The 14749-nt window shown below is 42.1% G+C and overlaps 1 protein-coding gene across 11 annotated transcripts in view; it reads right to left on the bottom strand.

The window, feature by feature from the left end:
* The window catches only part of numb (NUMB endocytic adaptor protein), a 231763-nt gene that overhangs the window by 6958 nt on the left and 210056 nt on the right, over window positions 1-14749 (bottom strand). For 8 of the 11 annotated variants that reach the window (XM_048537832.2, XM_048537831.2, XM_048537836.2 and 5 more), the window contains one exon: window positions 5970-6257. The exons of the other annotated variants lie outside the window; for them this stretch is intronic. In XM_048537832.2, coding sequence (XP_048393789.2) covers window positions 5970-6257 — 288 coding nt within the window. The remainder of the gene's footprint in view (window positions 1-5969; window positions 6258-14749) is intronic. 11 annotated transcript variants of the gene reach the window in all.

Raw genomic sequence — 14749 nt, 5'->3', positions numbered from 1 at the left:
AAAATAGCAAATCACAGGGCAAATATATAGGCAAGAGTATGTCTTGCACCATTTGCTGTCAAACATAGTATATGATGCTGAAAAGCTACAAGTGTCCACAGTATCACGTGCAAGCATGAATCAGCACCTGGAAATCATGGAGACTTAAGGACATTGAACATAAAAATCACACAGATTATTTCACAGTCTACTTACAATCTTTAAATGATAGCTGGGGTGAGCATGGGTCGGGTTTTTAAGTTAGTAATAAGTGAGTTTTTCTGAAATTAACAGTTAGCTTGTCTGAAGTTAAACACTGCTGCAACCCTGATGATTTCTTTTCGAAAACAGATTTTGGAACCTTGTTGTGAATGGGTTTGTAGACCGGGTGGCATGGTGGCTCAGTGGTTAGCACTGCAGCCTCATAGCACCAGGGAACCGGGTTCGAATCCAGTGTCGGGTAACTGTCTGTGTGGAGTTTGCTCATTCTCCCCATGTCTGCGTGGATTTCCTCCGGGTGCTCTAGTTTGCTGTAGGCTCGGTGGATCGGCCATACCAAATTGCCCGTAGTGTTCAGGGGTGTGTGGGATGCTCCAAGGGGCGGTGTGGACTTGTTGGGCCGAAGGGCCTGTTTCCACACCATGGGGAATCTAATCCAATCTTATGGACTTTATTTTAGAAGGTTTGCAACCCAGTTTAAACTGTATCGGCGCCGCCTCTTGCTCCCCAGAGGAGCTCGAACAGTTCATCCACTTCACCAACACCTTCCACCCCAACCTTCAGTTCACCTGGGCCATCTCCAGCACATCCCTCACCTTCCTGGACCTCTCAGTCTCCATCTCAGGCAACCAGCTTGTAACTGATGTGCATTTCAAGCCCACCGACTCCCACAGCTACCTAGAATACACCTCCTCCCACCCACCCTCCTGCTAAAATTCCATCCCCTATTCCCAATTCCTCCGCCTCCGCCGCATCTGCTCCCACGATAAGACATTCCACTCCCGCACATCCCAGATGTCCAAGTTCTTTAAGGACCGCAACTTTCCCCCCACGGTGATCGAGAACGCCCTTGACCGCGTCTCCCGCATCTCCCGCGACACATCCCTCACACCCCGCCCCCGCCACAACCGCCCCAAGAGGATCCCCCTCGTTCTCACACACCACCCTACCAACCTCCGGATACAACGCATTATCCTCCGACACTTCCGCCATTTACAATCCGACCCCACCACCCAAGACATTTTTCCATCCCCTCCCCTGTCTGCTTTCCGGAGAGACCACTCTCTCCGTGACTCCCTTGTTCGCTCCACACTGCCCTCCAACCCCACCACACCCGGCACCTTCCCCTGCAACCGCAGGAAATGCTACACTTGTCCCCACACCTCCTCCCTCACCCCCATCCCAGGCCCCAAGATGACATTCCACATTAAGCAGAGGTTCACCTGCACATCTGCCAATGTGGTATACTGCATCCACTGTACCCGGTGCGGCTTCCTCTACATTGGGGAAACCAAGCGGAGGCTTGGGGACCGCTTTGCAGAACACCTCCGCTCAGTTCGCAACAAACAACTGCACCTCCCAGTCGCAAACCATTTCCACTCCCCCTCCCATTCTCTTGATGACATGTCCATCATGGGCCTCCTGCACTGCCACAATGATGCCACCCGAAGGTTGCAGGAACAGCAACTCATATTCCGCCTGGGAACCCTGCAGCCATATGGTATCAATGTGGACTTCACCAGTTTCAAAATCTCCCCTTCCCCCACTGCATCCCTAAACCAGCCCAGTTCATCCCCTCCCCCCACTGCACCACACAACCAGCCCAGCTCTTCCCCCCCACCCACTGCATCCCAAAACCAGTCCAACCTGTCTCTGCCTCCCTAACCGGTTCTTCCTCTCACCCATCCCTTCCTCCCACCCCAAGCCGCACCCCCAGCTACCTACTAACCTCATCCCACCTCCTTGACCTGTCCGTCTTCCCTGGACTGACCTATCCCCTCCCTACCTCCCCACCTACACCCTCTCCACCTATCTTCTTTACTCTCCATCTTCGGTCCGCCTCCCCCTCTCTCCCTATTTATTCCAGTTCCCTCCCCCCATCCCCCTCTCTGATGAAGGGTCTAGGCCCGAAACGTCAGCTTTTGTGCTCCTGAGATGCTGCTTGGCCTGCTGTGTTCATCCAGCCTCACATTTTATTATCTTAAGCTTAAGGGAACCACTTAAAACTGAGACACTTTTCATTTCACTTTCAACTTTGGGGAGTTTTTCGTAGCTTTGTAGAATAGGATAGCTACACAGTTTGGGTTTTATTTGTTATAGTTACATGTACCAAAATACAGTGAAAAGTGTTGTTTTGTATGCTATACAGGCAGATTGTATCAAGGTAACAGAACAGTGTAGTGTTACAGCCACAGTGAAGGTTCAGAGAGAGAGAGAGGGATCAGAATTAACAGCCGAGAGGTCCATTCAAAAGTCTGATAACAGCCAGGAAGAATTCATTACTGAATTTGTTCGTATGAGTGTTCAAACTTTTACATCATCTGCCTGATGGAAGAGGGTGAAAGACAGTATAACCAGCATGGGACAGGTCTTTGCTAACGTTGCTGGTTTCCCAACAGCAGTGCTCCTGAGGAGGGAATGATACATTCAGTGAATTAGATTATCTTGGAATGAAGAGTTTGTCATTCTCAGACCACAACCATTGAGATGAAAACCTGGAGTGCTTAATGAAACGGAGTGAACTGAAGTTCAAATATATAGTCGCTCCAAGATGCAGCATCTGCAGTTCCAGATTAAAAGTTGAAGTTGCAAGAGACTTGAACATACTGAACTGTTAGATACAGGGATTCCAGTGCAAGTATTACACAAATTTGAAAACTGTACCAGGAAGTGTGTTTGTGTTTGGTTACTATAAAGAAGTTATTTTGTCTTTTCAGTTTATAAAGGAGTATTTTGGGATTAAGGGGATTATATTTTAAGACATCTGTATTTGCATTGTAAACAGACAGTTTAGATTATTCTATTCAAGCATAATTTGTTTTGTAATTAACCCCTTTTGTTGTTAAAGTAAAATCTGCAGCATCGTGTGCTTACGTTTCTTTGAGAAACCGCTTTATTAAAAGCAAAACAAATAAAATTATGAAGTGCCAATCCAGGTTCCTGTCTGATTTCTGACTTGTCTAATCATAATGTTAGCTAGGATAATTAAAAGAACAACACATCAATAAACAGTTTAACATAAAATATGACCATATCCCCTTTCCTAAACTTTAACTTTGAAAGGAAGAGTGAGAGCTTGGTATCAAATGAGAAATAAACAAAAAAAAAATCAGGAGGACAATGCAGCTGCTGTACGAAAGATTAGTTACAAAGTTCACTTCAAGACCTAACAAGATTCCATTTACTTGGAAGGGAATAAAAAGAGACAAGATTTTTCCATTTGTTTTGAACATCTCACGCCTGCATTATTGATTAGATTTTCATTTTTAAAAAATTTCTACAAGATAGTCTAGATTAATTTTTAGTTTTCATAAGCCTTTAAAGGAAAAGGTGATGGCCTAGTGGTATCATTGCTCAACGACGAATCCAGAAACTCAACTAATGTTCTGGGGACCTGGGTTCCAAACCCAGGGCAATGATGGAGCTTGAATTCATTAGAATAATGAAATCACTGTCAATTGTCAGAAAAAACCTATCCGGTTTACTAATAACCCATAGGCCTGCAGGCCTACATGTGACTCCAGACCACACAGCATTGTGGTGGACTCTCAACTGCTATCTGCAGTGACCTAGCAAGCCACACAGTTCTACCAATCACTCCAAAATCTCAATAAAGAAATGAAACTAGATGGACTGCCTGGCTTCGACGAAGGCACTGGAAAAGGTAACAGCAGATGCAACCCTATCAATCTTGCAAAGTTCTTCTCATTAACGTGGTGAGGGGCTGGTGCCAAAATTGGGAAAGCTGTCTCGCAGACTAGCGAAGGAATAGCCTGACACAGGCACACTCACAGAATTATATCTTCCCATGTCCCAGACATCGCTATCACCATTTATGGATGTATCCCATCAGTAGGATAGACTCAGCAGAGATGATGGCACAGTGGTATACAGGCAGGAGGGATTTCTCTGAGAGTCCTTTGACTCCAGACCCGATGAAGACTCTTTGCTTCAGGTTAAACATGGGCAAGGAAACCTCCTGTTGTCATGTAGTGTCCTCCCTCGACTGATGAAACAGTACTCCTGACATGTTGAACAACACATGGAGGAAGCACTGAAGGTGGCTAGGGTGCAAAATGTACACTGGGTGGGGGAATTTCAACATTCATACTAAGAGTGGCTCGGCAGCAGTACTACTGATTGAGCTGGCCGGGTCCTAAAGGACGCAGCTGTTAGACTGGGTCTGTGGCTGGTGGTGAGGGAAACAAGAAGGGGGAAACCCATACTTGACCTCATCTTTACCAGTCTGCTGGTTGGGTATCTATGGGTCACCATGCGCTAACAACAGTAGAATTGTCAGCACAATCTGCAACCTCATGGCCCAGTATATGCCCCACTTAACTATTACCATCAAGCCAGGGGATCAACCCTGGTTCAAGGTACAGTGCAGGAGAGTGTGCCAGGAGCAGCACCATGTAAGACTAAAAATGAGGTGTCAACCTGGTGAAGCTACTAAACAGGAATACTTACATGCCAAACAGTATCAGCAGCGAGTGATAAACAGAGCTGAACAATCCCACAATCAATGGATCAGATCTAAGCTCTGCAGTCCTGCCACATCTAGTCATGAATGGGAGTGCACAATTAAACAGTTCACTGGAGAAGGAGGCTTCAGAAATATCTCTGTCCTCAATGATGCAAGAGCCCAACACATCAGTGAAGGGCAATGCTAAAACATTCGGAACAATTTTAGCCTGATGTGCTGAGCAGATAATCCATCTTGGTCTCCTCCAGTGGTCCCCAGCATTACAGACTTCAGCCAATTTGTTTCAATCCACGTGATAGCAAGAAATGCTTAGAGTGGAAACTGCAAAGGCTATGGACCCTGACAACATTCCAGCAATAGTGCCAAAGACTTGTGTTCCAGAACTTTCTGCTACCCTAGCCAAGTTCCTTCGGTACAGCTACAACACTGGCATTTATCCCAAAAAAGTGGAAAATTGCTAGACACTATAGACAAAAAGCAATACACAAATCCAATCTGGCCAATTACCACCCATTAGTCTACTCTCAATCATACAGTGCAATTAAGCAACATCTACTCAGTAATAATCTGCTCAGTGCAAGTCAGAGGCTAGAAATAGTGTGGCTAAAAACTCAGCCCCTGTCTTCCCAATGCCTGCCTACCAAGTACAAAGCACAAGTCTTGTGATGGAGTACTCCCCACTTGCTTGGATTGGTGCAGCACTCAATAAGCTTGACACGTTCCAGGACAAAGCAGCTCTCTTCATCAGCACCACTTCCACAAGCATTCACTCCCTCCAGCACAGACGCTTGGCGGCAGCAGTGTGTACATGATGCACTGCAGAAAATGACCCCCAGATCCTTAGAGAGCACTTTCGAAGTCCATGATCACCTCCATCCAGAAGGATAAGGGCAGTAGACACATGGGAACACCACCTCCTGCAACTCCTCCAAGCAACTCATCATCCTTGCTTCAAAATAAATTGCTGTTCCTTCCGTGTCACTAGGTCAAAATCTTGGAATTCTCATCCTAATGTATTGTGGGTCTACCTACAGTACATGGACTGCAGTGGTTCAAGAAGGCAATTCATCACCACCCACTCAAGGAGTAACTAAATACTGGCCAGTCAGTGACACCTACGCTCCAAGAAAGAATTTAAAAAAAGCATAGCCAGAAAATAAAAGTTTTCACAATTGTTAACAATACGATTTAAATCTTTCAGTGAAAAATCATTGCATGAATAACTGTTCTCTCCAATATTAATTCAATAAAACTCGAGTTAAAAAAAACTTTCAGGGCTTCATACCTGTGTTTTTAATTTGGAAATCTGTCTTCCGCTGCATGGTTGAGGGCAATTCATTGATTCGAAGAGACATCTGCCTCTTGAACGGAGATGTTGTCTGGCTTAGAACTGGGAATCCGCGGAAAGAGCCTTGCCTGGCAAGTTGCTCCACTGGTGCATGTCTTCTCGGGATGGCATGTATGTTGCTACATTCCTTGTTTTCTGTAGTCGGGGGTGGGGCAGGTGGTGAAGCCGCTGGAGCTACAGGAAATGTAACAGATGTGGAGACAGCAACAGCTTGTTCTGCTTCAGCTGGAAGGAGAACATCACATACTTAACACGGCTACAACTTTTTAGTAAAGTTTGCTCTTAAAATCATTACCACCCTCAGGCAGGCATCAAAAATCCTGACTCAGCAAAAGCACATGTTAAAGCCTGAGGATGTTTTGGCCAAAAATGCCAATTTGGCAATAAAAAAGAGCATTAATCTTTGAATAAGCACTCTACTAAACAAAACCATTTAAAACTTGTTCATGGGCAGCACACTGGCACGGTCGCTAGCATTGCTACCTCACAGTGCCAGGGACCTGGGTTTGATTCCACCCTCTGGCGACTATCTTTGTGGAGTTTGCACATTCTACCCGTGTCTGCGTGGGTTTCCTCCAGGTGCTGTGGTTTCCCCCCACAGTCCAAAGACGTGCAGGGTAGGTGGTTTGGCCTGCTAAATTGCTCTTGGTGTTCAGGGATATGTAAATTTGGTGGGTTACATGGGTCTGGGTGGTATGTTCTGAGGATCGTTGTGGATTTGTTGGGCCAAAGAGCCTGTTTCCACACTGGAGGGATTCTATTGATTCTATTCTACGTTAATACAATAGTTACTTTGTAAAGTCAGGCAAGGCTTTCTGCATCATTCTGCACCTACTTTAAGAAACAAAATTCACAGCTCAGTCCATCAATTGTGAACTTAATAAATCCACCTGGGCCAAAAATAGAGTTTACCACCACTTGTCCCTGGGGATGAAATAGGGCAACATTCTGAATTTAACACAAAGCCCAAATCTAGGGTTATTCCACACTATTCTTGAATTATAATATCATTCACTACAAAAGAAAACATTCTCAGTTTTTTAAAAATACCTTTGTTTGTATATTAAATCAAAAACTCAACAGTTTTAGAGAAAACAAGGTGTAGAGCTGGATGAACACAAGCAGGCCAAGCAGCATCAGAGGAGCAGGAAGACTGACATTTTGGGCCTAGACCCTTCTTCACAAAAAGTTAAACTCAAAAGTTTTACCCTTGATCTAAGACTTTGCCATCCAAACAATCCATCCTGGTCTAAGCTGACCCATATAGATAAAACCACTGCATTGTCATGACAGATAACTTCAAGAAACCATACACAAAGGCATTTACTGGGAGTAATCAAATTCCCTGTTTGTTGCTTTAAGTTCTCATCTTACTTCATTATATTATGGACAATATGAAAATGGGAAGCACAACTGTTGAGAATAGAATTTGATTTCAGAAAAAGTAACACCAAGGTGTCAGGTGAATTGTAGAAATGGGAAGAGAAGACAATACCTCTCATTCACCAACTGCAATGGTTTTGACCCCAGCTATTTCTTTCAGGGGTCATTGCTTCACTGTCTCCATGCCCACCCCCAACCTCTGCTTCCATATAAAACAAGAAATACCCTATCAGAAACAATGACGCAAGCAGGATTGACTTATCGTAAAAGGGGACTGGATAAATTTATTTTATGTCTCATGTTTTTGAGCCTAGCCAGTATCTAGGAATGAAAGTCACTGCTGCACATACAGTGTTTGATAATACAAGGAAATCTTTTGGTTATTCTGCTTTCCTCACCACTGCCACACATGGAATACCAAGCACGCCTCAAGCTCATTCAATGGGAAGTAACAAAGAACAAACTACTGCGAATAATTTAAAACATACAGTAGGTAGTTCCAAATGCACCACAAAGAAAACTGAGAGATAAGGAAGATGCTTCACAAGTACCGTATGAACTATAGTCAAGGATAAGCTAGGTAGGAAATAATTTACTATTTTTCCTCATTTGCCAATTTCACCAGCAAATTGTGTCCATGTAGAAAGTAGATCAAGAGGCTGTAGGACTAAATAAAGGACAATTTACAGCACCACTGGATGACTTGAGCTGACAGATCAGCAGTATTTCTTAATGAAAGAACTCGACTTCTCCTTCACCTCACAAAGTGCTGACTTAGGTAGTAACTTTATTTTCAAGGGATGACCATGTGCTCAACATGTATCTTGGGTCACAAAGTAAAAGATCTGTGTAGCAGCTGCTTCTTTAACTTACAACCACATAAATGCATTTAGTTGTACGTGGAGTAAATCGGGAAATGTGAAACAGTTACAGGAGTATTATGAGATTTATAAAATTGTCAATATTTTAAAACTGCCATTAATGTAGGATCAATGAAGATTCAATATGACTTGCTCTGAAGTCTGTCTGACAACAGGCTTGGACACTGAGGCTGTTACAAGATTGACTGCTTGCCCTGATTGTTTAGCTAAAAAGACATTAAACTTGGAAGCATTGTGGCAGCACGTGTTTTTTAACAATGATTCAAACTGTTACTCTCCAAAATACCAAAGAAGTTCTTCAGCAAGTTATGTTTTAAAATGGTGATTTACTTCTAAGATTAAACAAAAAAGGTGTCAAGCTAATCAGCGCTTCTACCTGGATACAAGGCCCTTGTGAATCATGCTGCCATTAAAATAATTTGTGATATATAAAGGGTTTCTAAGAAATCCTGAAACACTTAGATATAGGCAGCCATCCAGAATCTGGGAGAGAGCTGGAAGTCTTTATAGTTTACCATGTAAGAACACAGGTGGGAGTTCATAATCAACTTAAGAAAACCAGATTGGTGAGGATCTGAAACAAGACTAGAAGCTTTATCTAGCCATCACTAAATGGAAAATTCTTACTGTAAAAAAAGACTAATTTCTACTAGATGTCAAACAACTACCAGCTAGCGAAAGAAGCCACAAGAAAACATTTTTTAAAAATGCATTTCTTAGACCACCTTCCCCACCCACATTGAGTTTCAAAGTGCTTTACAATCAGTGAAGGATTCTTGCAGAGTAATAACTGTCAGTTTGCACACAGTGACCTTCAGTAGACACCATGGTGAAAATGACTAGTCAATCTGTTTTCGTGGTGATTGAGGGATAAATATTGAATGAGACATTGGCGAGAACTATTGTGTCCAGTTCTGGTCGCATCATTACAGGAAAGATGTGGAGGCACTGGAAAAGTACAGAGGAGATTTACCAGGATTTTGCCTGGAATGGAGGGAAAGTCTTACGAGGAGAGGTTGAGAGAGCCAGCGTTTTTCTCTTTAGTTTGACGAAAGATGAGAGGTGACTTGATAGATCAGAGGTATAGATAGAGTGGACAGCCAGAGGCTTTTTCCTCGGGTGGAGGTGGCTATTACGAGGGGGCATAGTTTTAAAGAGAGTGGAGGTAGATATAGGGGAGATATCAGAGGTAGGTTGTTTACTCGGAGTGTGGTAGGAGCGTGGAATGTAATGTAGTGGAGTCGGCCTCATTAGGGGCATTTAAGCGGCTATTAGATAGGCATATGGATGATAGCGTAAGGGTGGAGGTTAGATAGACCTGAGGTTTAGGGTAAAACTTCAGCACAACACTGTGGGCCAAAGGGCCTGTACTGTGCTGTACTGTTCTATGTTATTTGATTGAAGGGGCGCACAGTGGCTTAATGGTTAGGCATTGTTGCCTCAGTGTTGGGGACCTGGATCAATTCCACCTTACGGTGACTGTGTGGAGCTTGCACATTCTCACTTTGTCAACATGGGTTTCCTCTGGATGATCCAGTTTCCTTCCACAATCGAAAGATGTGCACGTTTAACTATGATAAATACAGGCTTTACAGGGATAAGATAAAGAGTGGCTCCGGATAGGATGCTTTTCAGAGGATTGGTGGGGCTGAACAGCCTGTTTCCACATTTTAGGGATACTAGAATTCTATGATTCTATTTAATGGTAATTTAAAGAAGGTGCAGTTCAGCAGTTTAAATGCAAGTTAGATAACAAAAACAGTATTTAGCCAGAGATAATGGGAACTGCAGATGCTGGAGAATCCAAGATAATAAAGTGTGAAGCTGGATGAACACTGAAGGCCAAGCAGCATCTCAGGAGCCTCTCTGATGAAGGGTCTGGGCCCAAAACATCAGCTTTTGTGCTCCTGAGATGCTGCTTGGCCTGCTGTGTTCATCCAGCTTCACACTATGTTATCCAGTATTTAGTCAATACTATTTTTGGTCTGATACAGTTAAGACTTAAAACGTGAAATTTTGTCTTGCATTGCCTTCAACTTTCAACTGGGATCATCATTAGCGTTGTGACAAATTGGGAGCTCTTGTAGAATTTTGAATGTATAGGTTGAGACAAGTACACTAATTTTGGACAAAGTTCATAGGAAAGAAGATATCACAATGATATTTATTCTTTATTTGTTATATAATAATGGCAATATGTGTTGCTTAGACTTGTCTTCGGCTGCCTTGCAACTGTTACAAGTTATGTTTAATGCAGTGACAGAAAAGTTAGAAATAGATACGAAAGCATTACTTATAAGTCAGAAATCGTTGAAGCATTGTTTCAACACTTCAACCTGGAGGAAGAGAAAGTTAATCCAGAAAACAGACTGGGTTAGTTAGGAGGCAATAGCCTGGTGGTATTATCGCTGGACTGTTAATTCAGAGACCCAGATAATGTTCTGGGGACCAGGGTTCGAATCCTGCGATGGCAGATGGTGGAATTTGAATTCAATAAATATCTGGAATTAAGTATCTATTGATGACCATGAATCCACTGTCGATCATCAGAAAAACCCATCTGATTCACTAATGTCCTTTAGTAAAGGGAACTGCCATCCTTAACTGGTCAGGCCGACATGTGACTCCAGACCCACAGCAATGTGGTTGACTCTCAACTGTCCTCTGGGCAATTAGGGATGGGCAATAAATGCTGCCTAATTAGCAATGCCCTTATCCCATGAGCGAGTGAAGAAAAAAAATTGGTCATACTGAAGCTTCTTGAACTCAATAAGGGAGGAAAAACAAAGGGAAACAAGAAAACGTGAATCAGAATTCCAAAGAGCAAGAAAAGAAGCAGAATTACAGAGAGCAAGAGAAAATAAAAGCCTTGAAATCTGTAAAGACACACAGAATCAGGAAGTATGAATCCAGAAAAGCCTGAATTACAGACGAGAAGATAGGCTTGATGAGAGAACAGATTTATCTCCTCATTTGATTTGTGAGAGGATATCCACCCAGTACCTATATTCAGCAAGGACAGAGTTTAAAAAAAATTCTTATTTGGAAAAACTGTCAACAGTTACGAAGCCCAAAAGAAATTTGGACAAATTTATTTGTGTTTTGTAGGAACTCATTGGAGGCTTATTCAATCGTTTCAGATGTGCAGTCTGTAGATTATGATACAGTAAAGACTGCAGTGCTTAACATGTCTGAGTTAGTTCCTGAAACTCATTGGCAAAGTTCAGACATCTGAGGAAGAGGCAGGATTATACCTCTGTGGAATTTACTTCAAAGAAAATGTGAAAATCCAGAAAAATTGTAACCTTACCTTTTAATGCATTAGCTACTACAAGCACAATTGCAGCACTAAAAAGACACATGCTCCTCAATGGTAATAAAATGACAGTGTTGGACATAAACATAGTTCAAAAGATCAACACTTTACCAACGTTGTTAATCTGACTGTTAAAACTTGAAGAGCATTTGTTGGTGTGTTTATCCAGATAACACTGTTCCAGCAAATGAATCAAAGAACAAAGACCATTACAGCCCACCAAGACTGCGCTGATACACTACGCTTTTCTAAACTAAAATCTTCCTGCCTCTACACTGTTCATATCCCTCTATTCCCTGCCTACTCTTATATATGTCAAGATACCTCTTGAACATTGTTACTGCATCCACCTCTATCACCTCTTCTGGTAGTGCATTCCAGCACTTACCACCCTCTGTGTAAACAAAACTTGCCCCTCATCTCCTTTAAACTTACCACCTTTCACCTTAAACCTATGTTTCCAAATAATTGGCATTTCTACCTTGGGAAAAAGACTGCATCCATCTGTTCTATCCAGGTTTCTCAATTTTGTAAACATCTATCAGGTTGCCCCTCAACATTCAAGTAAAAACAAACCAAGTTTGTTCAATGGCTCCTCTCAACTCCCAAATCTGGCAAAATCCTGGTAAATCTTTTCTGCATCCTCTCTATAGCCTCCAGACCTTGCTTATAGTTTAGTGACCAGGACTGTACACAATATTCCAAATGTGGACAAACTAATTATTTTAATGTAGTTACAGTGGGTGTAAATCAGATGAAAAACAATGTCAGATGATTGCGAAAGAGAACAGAGTCTATGCATTTTCATCCAGATTCACCCCAATTCTGTTTTCAAGCACTTACGCAACTTGATACACAAAGCTTAAATTAGTCACATCAGTTGAGAACAGTTTGAGGCAAACTGTTAATGGATCTGACAAAGAAATAGATATTCATTTAATATGCTGTAGAGAATCTTTGATAATCAATGACAATAGATGCCTATTACAAACCTATTTGCAGAATATCATTAAATTTAAACATTAACAACTAGAACTGAGGAAATATGCACCATTTATAAAAATGTGCAGTACAGGTGTGGCACGGAAGGCTTGTGGATGGAGATTTGAATCATGTTGTATTCTGTTTCTGAATTGCATTGAGTGAAGTGAAGCCAAATAATGATTATAGGGCTAAGGAATGAAAGCATCCTTCCTTCTCAGATATGGTATTCCGAATAAAAGCAAGAAAAAGGAGATAAAATTTCAAAACAAAGCCAACTAAATAATCCGTAAGCATATCTGGGCTACTTTGTGTGATTTCCCTTTCAAGTGCAACAAAATTCAGCATTTTTGACTTATTACATTTAATGAATAGAACCAAATATGATGGAAAGTTAGTATTAGATGATCGGTGTAGAGGCCAAGCTCATATTAAGTGAAAGCAGAGTACTGCAGATACTGGAAATTTGAAATAATAAAAAAAAGAACACGCTGGAGAAACTTAGTAGGTCTGGCCATATCTGTGGCAAGAGAAACAGAGTTATAACATTTTGAATCCTCTGTTTTGAAGAAGTCATATTGCCAGAGCACCTGCATCTCGACGTTTTCTGCTCATATGAAGAAGATTGCAGATGGCTTATCATCTTGTAATCATTTGAAATGATACATACTTCTTTCATATAATTTTCACAGTACACAATCAAATTAAAACTATTTTTTCAGTTTACGACGCAGCATTATTTGGAAAACAGCAATGATTGCTTATTGACTGAAATGCTGACTTTTGTTTTTAATACCATACAAATCACACACACACAGGACAAAACTATTGCAGAATACAAGTTTGAAATATGTGGGGTAGACAAAACTCTGGATGTGAGTTTGCTCGCTGAGCTGGAAGGTTGGTTTTCAGACGTTTCGTCACCATACTAGGTAACATCATCAGTGAGCCTCCGACGAAGCACTGGTGTTGTGTCCCGCTTTCTATTTATCTGGTTAGGTTTCCTTGGGTTGGTGATGTCATTTCCTGTGTTGGTGATGTCATTTCCTGTTCGTTTTCTCAGGGGATGGTAGATTGGCTCCAAATCAATGTGTTTGTTGATGGAGTTCCGGTTGGAATGCCATGCTTCTTGGAATTCTCGTGCGTGTCTCTGTTTGGCTTGTCCTAGGATGGATGTGTTGTCCCAATCAAAGTGGTGTCCGTCCTCATCTGTATGTAAGGATACGAGTGATAGTGGGTCATGTCATTTTGTGGCTAGTTGATGTTCATGTATCCTGGTGGCTAGCTTTCTGCCAGTTTGTCCAATGTAGTGTTTGTCACAGTTCTTGCAAGGTATTTTGTAGATGACGTTCGACAACAAATAAAACGAACCTGCTGCGTTTCTCCAACATTTTCTGTTTTTATTTCAGATCTCCAGCATGTAATATTTTGCTTTTACTAATTTGATAGTTTGTTATTTGCTATGGTTCCATTGGTTGAAGCTGTAGCCAGAGGATCCAGATTTGGAGAAAGAAGAGAAAGCAACTTATGAAGCACCATTCAGGACCACAGAATACAACAGAACACTTTACAGTCTCTAGCCACGGTTACAGTGTGGGAAATTAGACATCCAACATACATATGGCAAGCTCCCACAACAGCAATGTGACAACCTGTTTTTGTTTGCTTTATAAACACATGAGAGTCATAGGTATACAGCATGAAAACAGGCCCTTCAGCCCAACTCATCTATGCTGATGATGTTTCCCAAACTGAACTAGTGCCACTCACTTGTGTTTAGCCCATATCCCTCTAAGTCTTTTCTAGTTTGTTTCATATAAGTACTACCCCTTGTGTGAAAGAGCTGCCCCTCAGGTCCCTTTTAAATCTTTCCCCTCTCACCTTAAGCCTTCTGGTTTTGGGGGAAAAGACCTTAGCTACTAACCTGATCCATGCACCTCATGATTGTTGATCAGGGAATAAACATAGGCCAGGACACCAGGTTAAATTTCTCCATTCTTCCTCAAGAGTGCCATGATATCCTTCACTTCCAGAGCAGCCGGTAAACAGAACCTTGGCCTAAGATCTAATCTAAAAGACAGCAGTCCAACAAGTATCACACTGCACTGATTAATCGATCTCAGATTTAAAATTATTTGACCTAGCATTAACTGAGG

This window comes from Stegostoma tigrinum, chromosome 10 (genome assembly GCF_030684315.1).
Source record: "Stegostoma tigrinum isolate sSteTig4 chromosome 10, sSteTig4.hap1, whole genome shotgun sequence".
In the NCBI taxonomy this organism is placed as follows: domain Eukaryota; kingdom Metazoa; phylum Chordata; class Chondrichthyes; order Orectolobiformes; family Stegostomatidae; genus Stegostoma; species Stegostoma tigrinum.
The sequence above is the reverse complement of the archived record's forward strand: the minus strand, read 5'-3'. Positions and strand labels throughout refer to the sequence as shown.